The sequence below is a fragment of the Haliaeetus leucocephalus genome, unplaced genomic scaffold, assembly GCF_000737465.1.
Source record: "Haliaeetus leucocephalus isolate CR32 unplaced genomic scaffold, Haliaeetus_leucocephalus-4.0 Scaffold384, whole genome shotgun sequence".
In the NCBI taxonomy this organism is placed as follows: domain Eukaryota; kingdom Metazoa; phylum Chordata; class Aves; order Accipitriformes; family Accipitridae; genus Haliaeetus; species Haliaeetus leucocephalus.
Genome location: NW_010972820.1, coordinates 7,834,621 through 7,854,910, shown reverse-complemented (window position 1 = coordinate 7,854,910; position 20,290 = coordinate 7,834,621). Strand labels below are relative to the sequence as shown.

General features: G+C 36.8%; 1 protein-coding gene across 3 annotated transcripts in view; it reads left to right on the top strand.

The window, feature by feature from the left end:
- Positions 1 to 16,524, top strand: part of SEC63 (SEC63 homolog (S. cerevisiae)) — a 60,501-nt gene extending 43,977 nt beyond the window's left edge. For all 3 annotated transcript variants that reach the window (XM_010573402.1, XM_010573403.1, XM_010573404.1), the window contains 10 exons: positions 2,747 to 2,901; positions 3,894 to 4,041; positions 5,810 to 5,892; positions 7,576 to 7,635; positions 7,863 to 8,021; positions 8,694 to 8,852; positions 9,794 to 9,895; positions 13,811 to 13,909; positions 14,757 to 14,861; positions 15,403 to 16,524. In XM_010573402.1, the coding sequence (XP_010571704.1) occupies positions 2,747 to 2,901; positions 3,894 to 4,041; positions 5,810 to 5,892; positions 7,576 to 7,635; positions 7,863 to 8,021; positions 8,694 to 8,852; positions 9,794 to 9,895; positions 13,811 to 13,909; positions 14,757 to 14,861; positions 15,403 to 15,546 (1,214 nt within the window). In that variant the 3' untranslated portion in view covers positions 15,547 to 16,524. The remainder of the gene's footprint in view (positions 1 to 2,746; positions 2,902 to 3,893; positions 4,042 to 5,809; positions 5,893 to 7,575; positions 7,636 to 7,862; positions 8,022 to 8,693; positions 8,853 to 9,793; positions 9,896 to 13,810; positions 13,910 to 14,756; positions 14,862 to 15,402) is intronic.
- Positions 16,525 to 20,290: the final 3,766 nt, after the last annotated feature.

The window sequence follows — 20,290 nt, the reverse complement described above, 5'->3', positions numbered from 1 at the left end:
AATTCCCTGCAAAAACCAGTTTGTCAGAGAATATTTAGGATCCTTTTATTAACTTGGTTTGCAGTGTGGGGTGTTTTTTTTAATTTAAAAAAGTCCTGTGACTTTCCTTAGCAGCAGCCAAAAAAATTACAGGGGAGGTGGAAGATGGGTAAGATGGAAAGTAATTTTGTGCTATTTATTTGGGAGATTAGTCTTTCCATTACTATTTACTATCAGAGGGCTGGAGCACCTCTCCTATGAAGACAGGCTGAGAGAGTTGGGGTTGTTCAGCCTGGAGAAGAGAAGGCTCCGGGGAGACCTTATAGCAGCCTTCCAGTACCTAAAGGGGGCTACAGGAAAGATGGGGAGGGACTTCTTACAAGGGCACGTAGTGATAGGACAAGGGGTAATGGCTTTACACTGAGAGAGGGTAGATTTAGATGAGATGTAAGGAAGAAGTTCTTCCCTGTGAGGGTGGCGAGGCACTGGAACAGGTTGCCCAGAGGCTGTGGATGCCCCATCCCTGGCAGTGTTCAAGGCCAGGTTGGATGGGGCTTTGGGCAACCTGGTCCAGTGGAAGGTGTCCCTGCCCATGGCAGGGGGGTTGGGACTAGGTGATCTTTAAGGTCCCTTCCAACCCAAACCATTCTATGAGTCTATGATTTTTTTTTTTTTTGAAAGGTAAAAGTTACATCTTTGTTACTTATCAGTATGTCTAGCTGGATAGTTCCATTCATGTGTTATTTTTCTCTTTGTATTGTGTGTAATCTTCACAGTATTTACTAATGTACTGGGTTAAAAAAGAATCCTGCCATGTAATTTGATTTGCTAGCTGATTATATTTATAGCTTGGTGTAATTAATGAAGAAACAGGCCATTTGAAGGGAGAGGGGCAGGTGGAGCAGAGGTGATGGAGTGATCTTTCATGTGTGTTTATCATACCCTGGTAGCCGCTTATGAATTTGCGGCAAGGTAGTGGTGTAAAGAAAGGAGAAAACGTACTGAAGACACCAAATCTGGGTGGTTTTGGTTTTTTTGTCAGATTTATTATCTTTTCATATTTCCTCTGTAAAATGTTTTAAAATTAACTTAAACTTGCTTTTTATCAAAATACATGCCATTGGCACTTAAACATTCAGCAGGTTTGGCTTTGGTACCCTTTTGGTCAGGTGCATGTTACAGCCTGTCTGCCTTCTCACCCAGGTGTAAGTAAATGTGCTTTTATGCATCTCTAATTGCCTTGATAGTGTGGTAAGCTCGATCACACAGCCCTAGCAGAGTGGGCATATTCCTTCTGACCATCTGTCTAATCGATCTATTGAAAGATGCCTCTATGCCCCTGTTGTAAGTGTCCCAAATATCCCAATACCAGCCAAATATGTCCATACCAAATACATATTTGTATACATATATGAGTGTATTTGTGTATGTACTCAAACAGATACTTGTATTCATACTTATTTTTATATGTTTATATGCAGAATATACCTGTAACAGTCAAGGTAATCAAAGATTGATTGTTTCTCAGAAAAGGTTTTGAAGTATAGGAAAATACATACACTGATTCTTAAATGAAATGACAGGCATCGTAAATTACAGGTGCCTTCTGTAACACATCTTTAAAATTGCCTTCAGTTCTTTCATATGCCACATATGAGTTCAGAAAAAGATTTAAGTAGCTTAAATTCCTCTTGGCTCTCTGAAGAGGATCTAATTTATTTTTCTGTTTCACGGTAAAGTATCCATAGAGTGACCCAAACACTGCCAATTCTGGACTTGCAGCAGCTTTTGAGCTGCAGGGGAATTCAAAAATGAGTTTTTTAAACAGGGTTTTGAGAAGCCTTGTTTAGGAATGGATGGTTGTCTAACAAAGTTAAATAGCAGTATGTGGAAACCTGTTTGCTTTGCTTTTTCATTTCTTTGGAGACATGATGAAGAGTATTAAATGACTGCTTTTTTTTTTTCTTTTGCTTTGTTCTGGTTAAGACTTTCTGCTTGTCTATCTTATAATAATTTTAATTATGTAGAGGGTAAACCTTTTTGTACTTTAAAATATGAAGGGAATTGTAGATAATTTCTAAAAGAAAAGTCAAACAGGTGTTTGCTCAGACATGCCTTTTAACTTTGAGGTTTACTTACAAAAGCCAGGCCTTTGGTATTTTACAGCTATTCTTACTGCCTTCTAACCATATAATATGCTCTGCTTAGCTTCAGTTATACCTACATTTTTTTCTTGCAAGCATTAGGCTGCTACCTTTATGTTCATCTCTCAAGATGAAAATCTTGTAAGTAATGTATTGTGTCATAAAAGATTAGTGTTTAATGATAAACTGTATTTAACGATACGCTTAAAAAGTAGAGCTAAACATGTTATACACAGACATATGTAAAATGTACAAATTTTAAACATTGCTTTTGATGCTGCTTTTTTTTAACCTTAAACGATGGAGTTTTTGTCTATAATAATTGCATAGATACATTGCGCTGTTGTTCTCTGAGACAATGTTAGATGGAAGTCTTTCCCTTTCTTAGTGTTTAGCTGTGATAGCCTAAATAGAGGAAAGAAAATGTCTGCTGAGCTATGTTGACTGCAGTGGGAGTAAAAAGGCTGCCTGGTTACTTATGCTGAACATTTTAAGATGCCTCTTTTTTTGCTTGGTAGACTGAAAACAACGTTTTCTGTGGTCTGTAGTACAAGTACACACTTTAAAAGTGTAAGAAGAAAAAAAAAATTAAAAGTGATGTTGTCTGTTTCATTCTCCCCAAGAAAGGGAGTTCCGTGCTCCATCTTTGGGATCTTTGGAAAATTGCATGAAGCTTTCCCAGATGACTGTCCAGGGACTTCAACAGTTCAAGTCTCCCCTTTTGCAGCTGCCTCACATCGAAGAGGACAATCTTAGGCGAGTCTCCAATCATAAAAAGGTATAAAACTACAAATGATACTTGGTAACTTCTTAAAACACTTTCTGTTACTTCTTTTACCAATTTGCCTATAAGGAAGCAAGGTTATGAATTAACTAAGAGACTAAAAATATATTTATTTTTCAGGAATTCAGTACAATAGTTCCTAGATGATCTGTGTGCTTTTTGTTTCTTTAAAGTCCATCTCAGTTAGGAGGTGGGAATTAAGATCAGAGATCTGATAAGTGTAAAAGAGTGTAAAAGACCAGTCTACCTTGACCTCACAAACGGGAGAAACAGCGTTTCTTTCTCATTAGAGTACTATCTTGTATTTAATATTTTTCCAGAATGTGGCTGGAATATCCTACTGGAACTTTTTTTTGCTTGTTTGTTTGGCTTTACATCATTCTTAATCTAGTTTGATAGAAAATATACTAGGAAGGTAGCACAGAGGAGTTCATAAAAGGAAAAAAATTATCAATTACTGTGGAAAGTATTTCTGATTTTGTGATCCTTTATGTATGAAGGAGGAAGCCTTATAAAGCTCTTGGTGTGCAGTTGTAGTCAGTTCAGTATGGGAAGAAAAAGAAGTAACTTGTACTTAGTTGTTCCTGCTAATATAAATCTCAAAGCACTAAAGTACTCTAAATAAAGAACCCGATTAGTAAGATTTCTTGGCTCAGCTTTCTGAAAAAGCTGGCTGAATAATAGTTTTATAAGACATTTACCAGTTTCTAAGGGGTGACGTACTAAGGAACACACCAATGTTCGAAGCAGTGCTATTTAGTATGTTTGAATGCAACCTCTGTTTTATCATTTCTTAAAACATATGCTTGTTAGTTTCCTAAAGTATGGGTAGTTTTTTTTAATAAGAACAAATCAAATGGTGTGACCCCTTGTTACTAATAGATACCCAAGTGATGTATTATCAAGAGTTTATTTGTGGACTGTGTTCTCTGCTACTATGTGACTTCCTTTTTTCTTTTTCCTTTTTTTTTTTTAAATAAATTTAGTATAAAATCAAAAGTATTCAGGATTTGGTGAGTTTGAAAGGTTCTGATCGTCGCAATTTACTGCACTTCCTAGAAGATAAGAAATATGATGAAGTTATGGCTGTCCTTGGCAGCTTTCCGTATGTCACTATGGATATAAAACCACAGGGTGAGTGGGAGGTCCTTTTGTTCTGTATATGTCCCTCTTCTGGCATTTTGATAGTCTGTTGGCAGTAAGCTTTTGGAGGATGCTGAAACACAGCTCATTGTTATTTATGTGGCCTGGAAATGACATACTTTTTTGAGTGGTGGGCTCTTCTATGTGAGATTTACAGTCTGAGGAGATAAAGTAAATTGAAACATTTCACAGATTCCCAAGCCAGCAGTACATTCTCCTACAGGAGCTTATCTGATATTTCATCTGTTGATTTAATATTTCATGAGCAATGTGGAATTCTGGTTGAAATACCACTTTTATTAGGTAACTTTAAAAGTTGTGCTTATTCCAGAATTTATGCTCAGCTTATTCCAGCATGGAGAGTCCTTTGTGAGATTTTGAGTTGGACACCCTGAGGACTAAAGATTCATGGGTTCCTTTGTCATAATCCTTGTATAGTTTTTATATCTAGCAGAATTTGTCCATGCTATGCTTAGCTACCTTCTGTGTGCACTGTTTCACTGAATGTGTAACGCTCTTCCTCTCTGAAGATGAGGCAGTTCCTGTTAGGCAGCCTTTCAGTGGAAAGTGAATTGGTTCTGCGGTCTCCTTTCCTTTGTAGAAGATCAGTGCTAGTAAATATGAGATATTTGGAAGGTTGTTCTAATACTTGTTTCTAATTTATATTGTTACTGTGGTTACAATGATCAAATTCAAAATGTGGTATGTTTTGTTTGGGTAGCCTAAGTTGTAATTTGGCTTATGCATAGTCCTCTGTGAGAAGCAAATGTCAATGGAAATATCTGTTAAGGAAGAAAATGTCTGTTAATCTTGGTATTTCTAAATGTTGTTTATGTGTGTTTTTAAAAAAACAAACAAAAGGTTTTGTCTTATTGTAGCACAGGATCGTACACAGTCCTGTTAATCTGCTTAAAGTTCAGTCTTGGGAGTACCTTGCCATATTTTGGCAAGCAACGCTTTTCTTCCTATAGTCTTTATTTGTCACACAACTGTACTCAGCTGTGGTATGGAGAATTAAACAATCCATATGCTTTTCTGTTTAGCTCAGTATTACCATTATAAAAAAATGTATCTGTAAAACTAGTGAATAGTAAAACTGCTTTCGGGGGGGGGGGGGCAGAACGTAAATAAGATTTCTACACTGGGATATAGCTCTATTCCTCCCCAACCTGGGACTTCTCCAGTTCATAGATGAGAGATATAAACTCCTCATTGGCTTTCCTGTGGGTTTTATGTTTGATGTTTTAGTTAAAATAATCATTGCTGTTCTTTTATTTTCCTTTGCCTTCTACTTAAAAAAAGAATTAAATGCATGATTGTTAATGTGGCATTGAAATTGAGTTGTTAATCATATGAAAGTCAGGAAAATCAAAGTTATGATTCCCAGAACAAATATAACAGGGTCCCTTTGGTCATGTGTGGTATTTCATGTTTCTAAAGTTTTATGCTTTAATTTATAATGCACAATATTACAGAGTTATGGTTCCCATAACAGCTATAACTTTGAATTTTCTAACTTTCATGCAATTAAAATTTCAAACTCAATGCTGCTGTTTTATAGTTTGCTGAATTACCAGCCCTCATCCTGATAGTATATTTGAGATTGTAAGAGACCTATTAAATAATATTTTGAAATTATTTTTTGTTAAAAATTCTGGAATTTGTATGCTTATATTTAGACACAACAGAAACCACGTTTAATGGAAAAAAAGGCTTTAAAGAAGTTTAATAGATGTGTTGCTTTTTCTTTTTACACTAGTTTTGGATGATGAAGACAGCAACAATATTACAGTAGGTTCTCTTGTCACTGTTCTGGTCACACTAACAAGACAGACCATGGCAGTAAGTATTAAGAATACTTGTTCTTTCAGGGTAACTGTAAGCATATGCTAATAAACAGGCATTTCTTCTTTGCAAGCTAACAGTATTTTGTAAATATAACTGTAAAATTAAGATTTGAAATTGAGAACTTGTGCTCTTAATCCTCCCTTATGTTTTTGTTTCTGAATGAGAATGTTTTCCTGGAATCAAACCAAAGTTCAGTCTGACCCATTGCAGTTGTCTAGGGAACAGTAAAAGAATATGGCAAATGATACTGAGGTGGCCTGAGGTTTGTAAATAACAGGAAAAGAGACATTCAGAAACTTAGTTCTTGAACTAGAATAAAGTGTTCACTCAAGTCCTTAGGACAGTGTTTGATTTCACTTTATGCGGGCTCATAATGTTACAAATCTTTTGGGTGTTTTAGACACTTTTATGAAAGAAACTCAGTCCAGCAGAATATACATAACTTAATATAAAGGAGGTACACCAGTGCCGCCTGAAGAAAGTGGACTGCTGAATGGGTGGCAATGTGGGATAACCAAAATAATACTACACCCTAGTAGTTAAACTTCTGACTTGTGCTTTTTTTTTTAGCTTAAGATGCAGTAATGACTTTCTTTGAACAAAAAACTTAATGCAGGGAAATTAAACAAACTTTTGCCTAACAAAGTCTACAGTGTCAATTTTTGTATCTGTACTATTCAGATAATTGTCTAAGAAAACAAAGTCTGAGTTGTGCCTGTAAGGTAAGGCATACAAGCATGAGTATTACAGTTGAGGATCAGACTAGCCATTGAAACCAGTTCAGCAGAAAGCGGTCTGTATATATAAGTACCATGTGTTCATGCTATGGAATTTAAGAATGCATCATCTCAATGATAACTGAGGATGCAGTAGGTAGAAAGTAACAGCACCATATCGCTATGCTGGGTCTTAAACATGAAGGAGACTGGGAATTGTTAGCATACTGGACTGTACTTAGAAATTAATTAAAATGTCTGACAGCATATAGAAAACTCATTTAAGATGTTTTCTACATGAACTCCACTAGGCAGTCTGGCATCAAGATACATGACCTAAAAACTAGAGCTAGCCTTTTATATGATGCTTTTTTTGTGCTGGTATCTCATATTTGCCATCTTTATATAAAGACAGCTCCTTATGAATGATTTTTTTTTTTTTAAATGGCATATAGTATGTTTTGAAGAAAGAAATGCATGAAAAAATTCCATTTGCATAGAGATGTTCTAGTCTACATAATACCAACATTGTGCTTTGTCTTAACGCTTCATATTTCTGGTTTGATTTGTTGTCCTGTGTCCCTGAGTAGCAGTGCAGCTGTTGAAGTTTTTAATGCTCTGGCAACTGGAGCAGAATTTGCAGTTCACTGCTGCTTGCTTTTGTGATACAGAATTTCTATGCTTTATAAAACAAGTAGATTCTTTGGAATAAGATGACATGTTGTTACTAAATTTTTTTATAATGCTAGTGATGGAAAAATCCTAGACCAAATGTTTGAAATAGTGTTTAATTTTGATCTGTTAATTTTGTGTTGTGTTTGTCACGATAAAAGAATTTGCCATAATGAGTAAAGCCTTCAGACTTGATTAAGATGATTTAGTTTATGTTCAAGTATAAAATAATAATTTGCTCTTTTGGTACAGAGAGGCTTTAATAGTTTTCACATCTTTCTCTAACCAGGAAGTGTTTGAAAAGGAACAGTCTATATGTGCAGCAGAAGAGCAACCAACAGAAGACGGGGTAAGTGAAGAATGAATGTTCCTCTTGGTAGCTAAAGAGAACTTTCTTTCAGCTCTTGAGTTGCTAATTGTGTGCTTCACAAGCATTTTTTTTTCCAGAAATGACTAGTGAAGTGTCTCTTGAGCTATGCTTTCTAACTTTTAAGCTAAGCTTAAAATGCTTAAAGTACAGTGAATGCCTGAAATTTAATGAACAGAATAAATATTTTAAACACTGCTTTCCTACAGCAAGGAGATGTCAACAAAGTTAAGAGCAAAGGATGGCAGCAAAAGAATAAAGGAACCAAGAAAGCTTCAAAATCAAAGAAAAAGAAGCCATTGAAAAAGAAACCTGTGCCACCTTCATTGCAGCCACCGAAACAGCAGAAGCAAAAACAAGCTAATGGGGTAGCTCATAGATTCATTAATATTTTAGTGTTTTGTTCAGCTTATCACTCCTAATCTGATGTTTTTTTGTATCCATCTATTACATTTCATTCTATGCTTTTGTAAAGCATATTTCCTAAAATTGCATTTTTCTTCTTTGCATTTAAAAATTACTGGTAAAATAATCAGGGAACCACCACAGTGCTGAAAGTTATGCCCAACTACTTTAGAAGTCTGGCTTCATAGTCCCTTCTTATTTGTTCTTGTAATGCTGCCTTCTGCGAGGTGAATTGTTCTGTACCTTCTACTTTTCCTTTAAAGTTAATAACTGAAATGAGACTTTCTTCTGGTAAATTAAGTAGCTTTAATACCTTTATGCTCCCACTGCATGGTGTTTTCTCTACCTCATAAGCTGTGTTGTAGGTACTTTCTTATATTCTCTCTAAATTTTTTATGACTTTTTGAAATGTGACCTCAGAATCAAATACTGTTTTCTCCTATTCATGTTGTGGATGCCATATGGAGAAGAAAAATTGCTTCCCTGCTCCTCTTAGCAGATGAGGTGAAAAGGATTAATCTTCACTGTAGACATACTCTGTGACACAAGAAGGGTGTAGATCAAAATAGGAAATAAGGGCTATGACCCTAAGACAGGTGCTGTGAATGTGCTTTTTGGTTTTTCTTTCCCGTTAGGAAGTAGTTGCAAAGGAAGAAGAGGAGGAGATCTCGGATAAAGGAAGTGAATCTGAAGAAGAAGAAACAAACAGGGACTCTCAAAGTGAAAAAGATGATGGAAGTGACAGAGACTCTGACAGAGAACAAGATGAGAAGCAAAACAAAGATGATGAAGCTGTAAGCCTTACTTTTTCTTGAAGGGTAATGTTGCCTCTGGGGTTGAGAGAAAATGCATTTTAATCCTCTGGCATCCCCTCAGGCTAGGCAACACTAGGATGAAGGAGTAATATCAGTTCTCTAGAGGTTTTTAGACTTTATTCTGGTGTAAGAGCTTTGTCATTGCAAGTCTGTTTGAGAGAGCAGTGAAGGGTCTTTGCAGCATAGACAGAAAACTTAAAAATGACATGAGAAAAATAGCTTAACTTCAGGGTAAGATTGTAATGTTTCTTTCAGCTTAATTTGATTACTAGCTGCTGCAGATTTTGTGAGATAAAGTGTCTTCTTTGAACTTTGTTCTTTACATGCAGGGGCTGTTGCATACTGCATAATGCATACTATAAGCATGCAGTAGTTGAATGAACTTGTACATGTGCTTACTAAACTCTAGTAACTGTTAATAATTTAGTCAGTCATTTGAAACTGTAATTGTAATTGAGAATGAGGCATTGTGGTGGTAGATGATTTCTGCACCACAGTTCTTACAGTGGAAGACTTGAGCATGACAGCTGGAAGTCCTGTACAGGGTGAGAATAAGCTTCTGAAGGGAAAAGAATCACACGGCTTGTAATCAGGACTCTTACAGCTCAGGTAGTGAGTGTTCATAGGCAGTGCTGTAGAAGTGAGTTTTGAAGAATGTGTGCAAGCCCCACAGATCTGTGTTTTGGGTTTTTTTTGTTTAATATTTATATGAATGGTTTCTTTAGTTTTACTGTTGCTTGATTTTTTTTTCTTTCAGTCATACTGTATAACTTAATCTCTGTGTGCCTTTCCCTTTTATAATGTATTGTGTAGCACAAGAACTTGTCATATGTATCATTTCCATGGGCTGAAATTTCTTTCTTTTTTTTAACGCAAAAGGTGGCTAGTGCACAGTAACTCTTTAAACTTGTCTTTGACAGGAGTGGCAAGAACTACAGCAAAGTATACAGAGAAAGGAAAGAGCCCTTCTTGAAACGAAGTCAAAGATAACACATCCCGTTTACAGTCTTTTTTTTCCTGAGGTAATAAAAAACATTACAGTTGCAAAACATGAGAATTAATATAATACAAATTAATTGCTCTTTTTGTGTTTTTACTGTAAATACTGGGCTTTTAAAAAAGTCTAATACTTGAAAAAATTACTAATCTTAATTTAAAAAAGTCTAAATTTATAAAATCCAATTAAACTCCTTCAGATACTTTCCTAAAAACTTTTAATGTATTATTCTTTCTATCCAGTTCCCAGAGACTTGCAAACTTGCATAGAATTTAAGGTCCCTTTTTGATGGCAATAATGCTAAAGTTTTCTTTTTATGATGATCTGCTACATATAGATAGATTCAGAATGAAACCTTTCAGATATATAGGGATCTAATCTATAGTCCTTTTTTTTTTTGTTTGTTTGTGTGCACGCTATGGAATGTGAAAGCACAGCAGTGGCTCTAATATAGAGTATTAACTTGCTCTTTATCTAACTGCAAGCACCTGTGAGTGGGGGACGTCCTGATCCCCCCCTCCTATGTTAACAGTAATGACAGGAGAGTTTAGGGGTCATTTGGATGAGCAGATTGTTTTGGCTTGCTGCTTGACTTCAAGTCTCAGTGCAGCAGTGTGGTGGCAACACAGTGTGTGGCTGTGGAAGATGGAGAGGGTTGGTAAAGCTGTCTCTTTCTACCACAGTGTAGTCTGGAAGTGGCAGAAGCCCATTATGGAACAGTCTTTTTCCTATAGAGCTCAAAAATACAAGATCAGATGGGGATTGGTATCAGAGATGTGTTTGCGAGTGGTGACTCAGTGTAGTAGATAGGCTGAGGCGTCTCTACAGCAGCCTTTGGTGTTGAAAGTATGTTCCAATATATCAGTTGTTACTTACACAAACAGCTGACCACTCAGTTGGTGTCTGAAAACCAGTTGCAGCAATGAAACCGTGAAAAAGATGGGATTTTTTCAAAGTGCAGGTTTTGTGTTCTGAGCAAATAAGTTAGGTCTTTGGGAGGTGACCAGATTGGGACCAGGAGGAAGGAGTATTTGGCCACACTTCCCTTCCAGGCCAGTGGTTCAGAGGGTTTCCTTTGCTTCCCTGCTGTCTAACTAGGGAGCTAATCTAGGATATCTTCTCTCGTCTTGCTGTCTCCAGTAACAGGGAGATGAGATGCAAGGCTTATGCTTCCTCTTGTGGTTTAAAGGAGATAACTGAGATGGGGAAGAACAGGAAGACATGAGAAAAAAGGAAGACGGTGTATATTTGCTACCTCTTTTCAGTCCCCAAGGCTCTTTATGTCTGTACCCTGTACAGCTTGTTGCATGTGCAAAACATACTCCGTTGTCCCCATGCTTGTGATCATACTGTTCCTGCTGGTTTTACCTAGTTCTGCTATCATTAGAAAGTAAAGTGTGGGAAGCAAGATGTGTTGCTAAGAGGCCAGACAAGATATACAAATAAACCAAATAAATTGTTTTCCTGGAGGCCTTAGCTGAGAGTTGTGTGGCCTCACAACATCTAGTTTTGTAATGGCTGATCTTAGTGCTGTATTTTCCTGATACTGTTAGGTACCCTCCCATCTCTCAGTACAGCTTCCAGCAGTACACCAGCATAACAGAAAAAGGTGTACTGGCGTTCTGCTCTTCTGGCTGCCTTAGATCATGTCAAATATGCAGCAGAGTCTTAATACCTCCTTGCTGCGAAGGCAGCTGGCTTTGGTCATCAGTCTAAGCTCAAACAGTGAATATGTGCTATGCCCAGTGCCACAGGGGCACTAACTATTTGTATTTCTTTTTTACTGCACTGAGAGTTCCTTTGGAGACTTCGCTTATACTTACTCTGTACAAACCTGCTTAAGCTTCAGCTGTGTGTAACCAAGCTGGTGATGGGTTTTATGATAAAACCTAAATACTATGCTAAAAGAATAATCTAAGGCTGAACTGAATGCTTGAACTTGAAAGATACACATGTACTGTCTCATGGTACTGCAGCTGTAAATTTTCCAACCTCTTGTCAATGATTTCCCCAAAGTTGAATGCAGCTGTACTTAGTGCTGTAGCTGCAGTTGGGGCATGTTCAGATAGAGCTGATTTGCAATGTCTGAAGAACAAACTCCATCATACTTTCTGGGTGTTTTTTCATTTGTGCTCTAGAGTATTATGTGTATTGTGGTCATGGCCAGTTCTGAGATGCCAAGTTACGGTTGAAATGCTGTAGTTGTGTGAATCTATTTCCAGAATTTTTGGTAGCTGAGCCTAATATACTTGTTCTCAGGAGGTAGCCTTAACACTTCATCTAAGTTTTTGGGCAGTCGATTACTCTGCCAGAGATGCATCTTTAATCTATGCAGGTTCCTAAATAATTATCTTATGCTCCTGCATCCATGGATCCAGAAACTGCACAGATTGTAGTTTTGACATTTTTAGGTAGAAACTGGCGCTGGTGTTCCAATTTCATGAACATGCTGGTTCCCTGGCATGCCAAACCTTGCACCCATCTGTTAAAGGGCATTTTGCCCGCTTGCCTGTTAGCTTGCCAGATTCTCACAGGCATAAACTTTAAATTCCACCCAATAAGAGAGAGGAAAATGACACTCCTGCACAGTTGTCCTTTCTATAAAAAAGCAGTGGTACTTTGGGGTCAGGAGCTTTACTTTCAAAGAGTTTACTGTATAGATTCCTTTGAGCATTAGATCAATGAGTGTTGTTTGTTCTGGTATTTCTTTCCCCCCTTGGCTGCTATTTTTACCAGTTTTTGTGAAAATCCAGTTGACAGTTTTGATCTTTGTTCTAAAAAAAATATTCCTTGCCATTGAGAGTGATGGAAGCACATATAATATATAGTAAGTCAGCACAGTGTTTTGGTAACATCAAAAATAATGCATTGATACAAATGCAGATCCTTTTTTCAATGGTCAGAGTCCTTATAGACCCAAAATGGCGAGTAGCCATTTCTGTAATGGATCTAGCATCTGTAGTTCTTGTTCATCTGTACTGTTTATACTGTTTATCCTTCTATTCCTAGAGGCCCCTTGGCTAGGAAATAAACACTTTGACTGCGTAAGATTCTTCTTTGCTACAGCTGTCAAGCAGATTGACAATATATTTATTGTTGAAACTTACAGATTAAATAACTTATGCCTTGTAATCACATGGGATGGTTTTTCATAAAGAAAATCACTTGGAATAGTTGTAAAGGACTAAAGGGATAAACTATTATTTTTGTACGGTGTTGCTGTCTTTTATGAAGAACTGCACTCATTTAATTTCACTGAGTTTAGAAACTCTGCTTTAGTGCCTGCAGTGGCAAGACCTTTGAGAGCTGAAGCTGTTTTGAAAGCTGTGTGTGACAGGCAGCAGTTGTTGGGTATCCTTTACAAATACCAATATTGCCTGTGGTTCATACTTCCTTGAAGTGAAATCTCGATGTGTCCAAATTCCAACTTTCAGGAGATTCCCACTTTTTGGAGGGGGAGAGAAGTGGGGCAAAACATACTTTACTGAAAAAGATTGTTTACTGTGAAGAGTACTTCATCTGTCTTTTGGTGTGCCTTGCTTTATATGCTGACATTTTTATCCAGGCTGGATTTCTGTTGAAGGACCTAAGCTAGTGTTATATTGCATGAAGTTGCTTGTTAATCCTCAGTGGACACAATTCTTCAGAATGGTTCCATGTCTCACATGGTAGCTTAGCCTGAACATATGGAATGAAGCCTTTGGAGACCAACAGTTACTTGTGATAACCTGTTTGCTTTCAGTGTGCAGTATGTAATACATACTTTATTCATATACATCCAAGAGTTTAAAAACCCCCACCAAAACCAAACCATCTCCTTTCTATCTGTATTATAAGGACCAGTGAATCATAATTACTTATTATAAAGTGTAGGGGCATCATTTTATATGACTTCAATAATCCTGGTTTTTTGGTGTTGTGTATTTTTTTTTTATGAAAGGAAAAACAAGAATGGTGGTGGCTATATATTGCAGATCGGAAGGAGCAGATGCTAATTTGTATGCCATATCATGTTTGTACACTAAAAGATAAAGAGGAGGTAAAGTATTTGAAGAATTTTCTTTTGGGGTATTACAAAACTATACTGAAGTGTCTTATGGTATGCAAATACATTTAGATTTTAATTTTTTCATACTTATCTCTTAAGATGGAAGACAAATTTTACTCTCCTGATAAAAGTGGAGTCTTTTAACTGTGAAAATTGATAATGGAGAAAGAAGAAATAATTTAAGAAGACTTTCAAGTTTCTTTGCAGAATATGTTTTTTTCCCTGATATCAAAAGCTGATGAAAAACAGTATTCGTACACAATGATCATTCTTAAAGAAAGTTATTCAAGTGTATGAGAAATATCAAGTGTCCTTCTTCTGTATAGCAGAGGCTAAGATAAATTAATTAGCCTTGGCTCATGAACCTTTCTGAGACACTAACCTTTGCCTGTGTTCTTTGCTTTTTTGAAAAATGGAGATTTGATGTATTTTGTTCTTTCAAAGTAAATTTTATGTTCAATTTCAAATAACAGTAGAGTTAAACTAATACTTTCAGCAGACTAAATATTTTAACCTGTTCGGGTTTTTGAGATTTAGAAAGCATACAACAGGGTGAAATTGTGCTTAATGTAGAGTTACTTGGTCTAATTCAGAAAAAAAATGACTCGAGTATTCAACTTTCATGGAAGGTATTGTGCTTGGGCATTTTGTCTCTTTTCTGCAGGTATTTCATTATGTAGAGATTTTCATAGAAGTGCCACTTGTAAGAAACTAAAACTTTTTAAGAAAAAAGTATTATTCTGTAGCAGTATTTATGGCTCATTAGAGTACTCAGGTACTTGTTCTAACGCATCACGTGAAAGCAGTAAGAACTTACGGTGTGAATTCTGTTTTGTAGGTAGAGCTGAAGTTCCCAGCACCAGGCAAACCTGGAAACTATCAGTACACAGTTTATTTAAGATCTGATTCATATATGGGACTGGACCAGATTAAACCGTTGAAGGTGATGTTTAATTGTGTTGTATATTTGTATTATATTGAAAACTACTTCATATGGCTAGTAAAACCCCCAAAGTCCTGGTATCTTTTAAGAAGTCAAGCTGTCCTAATTTTAAAACAGTGGCAAGGAGGGACTTAATAAGTGGTTTCTGTCTGATGTCAGTAGTGGCAATTTTATGCTGGATTAAATGGGACTGAAGTTTGTGATGCTTTCCAGTGCCTGCATATTTTAATACACGGTTTCTCATGTTTATTCAATTTCTGCAGTATGGTTGGCTCTGGCTTTATACTTTGAGGTCTGCAATGCTGTTTCCCTGCCCTTAGTCCTAGATATATCCAGTTAATAAGAAAAATGTGGCATGCCGTATTTCTGGAAGCAGTTGTTGGTTTTGTTTTGGTTTTTTGTGTGGTTTTTTAAACTGTCAATTTTGTGTGTGTGTGTAATTTGTTTTAGGCGTTGTTTTTGTTTGATTTCCCAAAGTGGTGTGTATTATCTGTAACACTTTTTTCCTGTCTTTTCTTTCTTTTTATTTATCCACTTACAGCTGGAAGTTCATGAAGCAAAACCAGTGCCAGAAAATCATCCACAATGGGATACAGCAATAGAAGGTGATGAGGACCAGGAAGACAGCGAGGGCTTTGAAGACAGTTTTGAGGAGGAAGAAGAAGAGGAGGAAGATGATGATTAAACAATACTATTGATTGACTACAATATCTGCACACACTGCAAACTCTTGGTCTGACTGTGGAACTGTACAATAACCAAGAAACACAGTACAGAAGCTTTGAGAAGGCTGAGTTTAATTTTTCTTTACCAATTAAGAGTGCATATGTAACTTCTCAGTGGAGGTGAAACAAATCTGTTGCCATTGATACACCTTGGAATATGCTTATGGCTCATTATAGCCTTCAAGTGCAGGATGGTGCATTTGTTTCAACTGAAAATAAAAGCTTTTTTATTATAAATGTCCGAAAGTGTGGGCTATGTATTGTCTGATCAGCTTAGGGTCCAATTTAAGTAAAAGGTACTATTAGCTAGGAGCAAACTTTAAATCAATTTTTCTGCGTTAGGGATTTATTTTAGAAAACGTTTTGGTATATTTGACATTACAAATCTCTGTTGATTGAAACAACATCTGCTCAACTTTCAAACTTGATTGGTTCTGTGGTATTCATTAAATATTTTGCTGTGATACTGCTCACGTCATTCATAGCTTTAAAAATCTGTTTTACTTAACTTGATCATCATAAATTGGCATCATACCCATTGCCACATTCCATATATTCTGGAGGGCTGCTTTTTTAGGACTGTTGCCTTTTTATGCCCAAGATTATAATGGAAATCATAAACTTTCTTGACTCTGCCATAGGATACTTATTAATGGCTTAAAACATTTTTAAGCCTTTATTTCATCAGATCAGCAGAAGATCTGAGTCTTTTGATAAACAAAATGTCTGAAAGCAATTTTGGGACCATGTATTACGTAAGTTGGTGGCTTTTGTGTAATGCCTTTATAAAAGGTTCATACTGAAAGCCGAAGTATATTCTTAACTCTGAATCTACCTGACACTGTCGGAAACATTTTAAGGGTAAAACACAACATGCAAAGAGGGCATGTTTTGTATCAATTTTGAATTCCCATGAATAAACTGGACAATTTGATGGCTGTTTGCATTTGTAATAGTGTGCATCTCTTTGTCTGAGTTTTTTTACCTCAGTCTACTTGCAGGGCTGTAAACAAGACAGTGATTCTATCCCTACTCCTGTTTTAAAAAAAAAACAAAACAAGTCTAATTAGAGAGTAAATGCAGGGAGGAGAGAATCAGGGCTGTTAGTGTATTGTATGACTTGACAAAAGCCATGGATGGATTCTTCCTTTTCTTCCTCTCAATAAAACAAATGAAGGTGATTAATTCAAAGCTGTATTTCTGTATTTCAGAAATACATATGAGTGTTCTGCAACTAGGAGCAGATGTATTTCTGTTCCTGTGTATTGAACTATGAAAATGCAATGCTGTAAAATGTGACAAATTGTCATGCAGGAAAATTTCCATCCTATGAAAATTGCCCAAAGCCAGAATAGGTGCACACTAATTTGTGACCTTGTTTATTAGAAAGGGTTGTCACTCTAAATGCAAATTCACATTGTTATATTCTTTGTAATTGCAATAGTTGCAAATAAAATTTGAAAATGTTCTAAATGAGATTATGGTATCTTTCAAAGTACTTCTGAAGTGCATATCGTGCAGGAAAAACTCTTGTAAAGCATAAGCAGTGTCAGGTGTTCAAACTAAAGAATGAAGACTAGGTTTAAATGGCTTTTAACTCCAGTTTTTATTTGCAAAGTACAGTAGAGTAATAACAATAAAAAAACACTAGTTGCATTCCCCATAGGCTTTCAAGCCAAATACTGCGCTGATGAGAGAAATGCTTGAGGAAGTGTCACCAGACTTCTCATTATCAAGCAGGTAAAATGAATGCTAAATTTATTCATGGCGAGCTTCTGTGGTTGTTAAAAGTTGGGAAGTGATTATAGTTAGGAGATAAAATTGATAAGAGCATGGGGGTGGGGGGGAGTGCTCTGAATACTGATCCCTAAATTTTACTATTAAAAGTCGAGGTATACACTTGCAAGATCTGAATGCATTGAAGTGATTTAAAAAAAAAAAGAAAGAATCATGTCCCTGGTCTGAACACTGAAGTGTTTTTTTTTAAAGATCAAAGCTGACAGATAGGATTACACTGAAATTCTGCAAACCAAGGATAATTCTATTGAGCTAACAAAGGCTAAATCTAATACTTCTTCAAATGTGAGTCTCCTGTATAGTCAAGGTAACTTAATAGAAAATGTGAGGAAAAAAAGTGCAGTGGTATTGGAAATCTTCATAATGTGAAGAAGGCAGGTTGACACTTTCTTTCCTCAAAGTATCAGCTACATAGTTGTGCATCATTTTACAACACCTTCCAAGACAGGTGCAAAAATGGGGCTGAGGAGGTATTTAAGAGCTTCACACAGTTAAAAACACCAACTGCTGATGTACAACTCTTAGGAGTGTTACTACACTATTGAATTGTTGGTTGGTCTATTGTGTGGTGTGTCCATTTAATAACCATTTTTAAATAACAATTTGAATTGTCGTTCAAAGATTGACTAACTCTCGCTTGAATAAGAGTTACCAGGATGGGTAAAACTTTACAGGAAGAAGCAGCATTTTGCACTTACTGTTCTGTATATGCCTTGCTTTTTGATAGGGCTTAGGAATGAGTTCAGCCAATTTTAGACCTAACTCTTCTGAAACTCTGGACTAGTAACTAAGGAGTAAAAAAGTTCTAGAAGTAAAATCTGCTTTGCTGCTGCACTCCCTCTGCAATAGTGGTCCAAGCATAAGTTGGAAACATCTAATATTGTTTCAGTGTGAATAGATTTATTTCTGCCCTTCTGCTGTCAACGCTTCTTTTTGCAGCCTCTTGTTCTAGGTCACAGCAGGCATGTGCACAGCTGGACTGTCCACCCAAGCAGTGATGCTGCAAATACCTTCAGGGCTTGCAGAAGCTACTTACAAGGGGAAAAAAATGGGACTTGGCTAGAACAGGGAGGAGGGTGATGCAGCGCAACTGGCCCTGCTCCTTCTGACCCAGCTTCTGTATGGATATGGGGTGCTGGAACTTGCAATTAGTAGAGGGAAGCATCGTGAATTAGATTTAGTGCTGATAAACACTGCTTGTTGAAATACGGGATAAATTTGAAGTAGATATGTGTTGGTAAAAGGAACAAGTTATAAAAATGGGTTTTTCTTTATGTAAAATGATTAAACCTTCTGCCCCCCCCCCCAGTGTTTACAGTGGTTGATTAATATTAAAGGAAATTTCACTTTTTTCTAGTCTGATGCTGGGTGACTAGAAAGTTACAATTGTGCAGAAAGCTGATAAACCCTCTCTAAATTGCAAATGTCTTGCGAGCAGGAAAGCCCCCAAGCTATAAGGGAAGAGAAGTTGTTTTTTCCAATGACTGGGTGCAGTTCCAGGCCACACTCCGGCAGAGGGAGGCAGGGGCATGGATTTCCTCAGGAAACCCTGGGATTCTTCCAGGGGGATACCTAGCGTATTTTGAGCTGTATGTTTGGTTTTGGTTTCCCCCTTCCTGGATGGGGAAGGCACAGATGGAGGTTGCTTTTATCTTTTTTTTTTTTTTTTTTTTTTGCTTTTGAAGAAACTCTACTGTTAACATGTGTTCCCCTATTTTTATAACTGTTTATGTGGGTTTTTTTTCCCCCCAAACTCCTTGCCAGCTCTTCATTTAAAAACTGCTGAAAGAAACCCATTTTAAGATTGGAATTATTGAAATTTTTATTGCTATTTAATTATTAAAAAAAACCACAAAACCAAACAACTGGCAGAGAAAGAAAGGCAGAGCTTCCTTTTGTCTCAGGAATTGGTGTGTTAATGAGTCCATTTCGAGCCTTAAATGTTGCCTTTGCGTTAGTTTTTGGAAAAGTATTTGTGCAAGCTGGACGTCGTGAAGGTATCTGCAATTCAGCTGTATTTTAAACTCTGCAGTGTGAGATATGTTAGGTGGTTCTACCATGAGGATGCCCGTACCTCAAAGAGCAAAGATGTGGGGTACCTGGGGTGCCTTGTGGGCATCTGCAGTGCACTGTGGTTGCTCGAGTTTTACACTCGGTGCAGAAACACATTTAAAAATGCCCCTGGCAGTATCGTCTTCAAAATCTGCACAGGGCAACTCTCTTTTCCTAGGGTTTGTAGAAGACTTGGCAGAGCATCCCAGTGCTGGATTAGAGGTTAAAGCGTGTGCTTAAAGTCATTTCTATTCCGTAAGGTAAGGAGGTGCTTTGTTGGCTGTGCTATGTCGGGGCCTTAGCAAGTCAGGGAACAAATAGAAGAGAGAACTTCGGGTGACTCGTGTTCAGTATCGAACTCTGGATGGGATACCAGATTTGTGCACAGTATACACTAGGTGATGTTGATGGCTTGCAGTTCATTTCTTTCATGTCAATGTTTTGTTTTAAGATGCAATTTGAGACCACACAGACACTATTTAGTTGGTAGAAATAATTTTCTGCCAAAATTGTTTATATTTATTGCTCAGTTAAATAACAGAACTGTTACTGGCAATGAAACCTGTGACTAAATCTAATTAGCACGATAGATTGTAAAGCTAATGATAGTATTTTAAAGCCAAATTGCATACACTCTATACCTGGAATTTAAATTCAAATATGTGCTGAATCAGGAAGCATTTTCAACCTTTCACTGTATATAAGCCTTCTACATATATGCTCTAATAATTAAACAGGGAAGACGTTACAGTTACATTGCACGTGTGGAATTTAATGGCACAAAGGAGACTGCATGAACCACCTTGAGCAATTGTTTTTAATTCATTGACCTTTACTTTAAAATAAGGTGTGAGT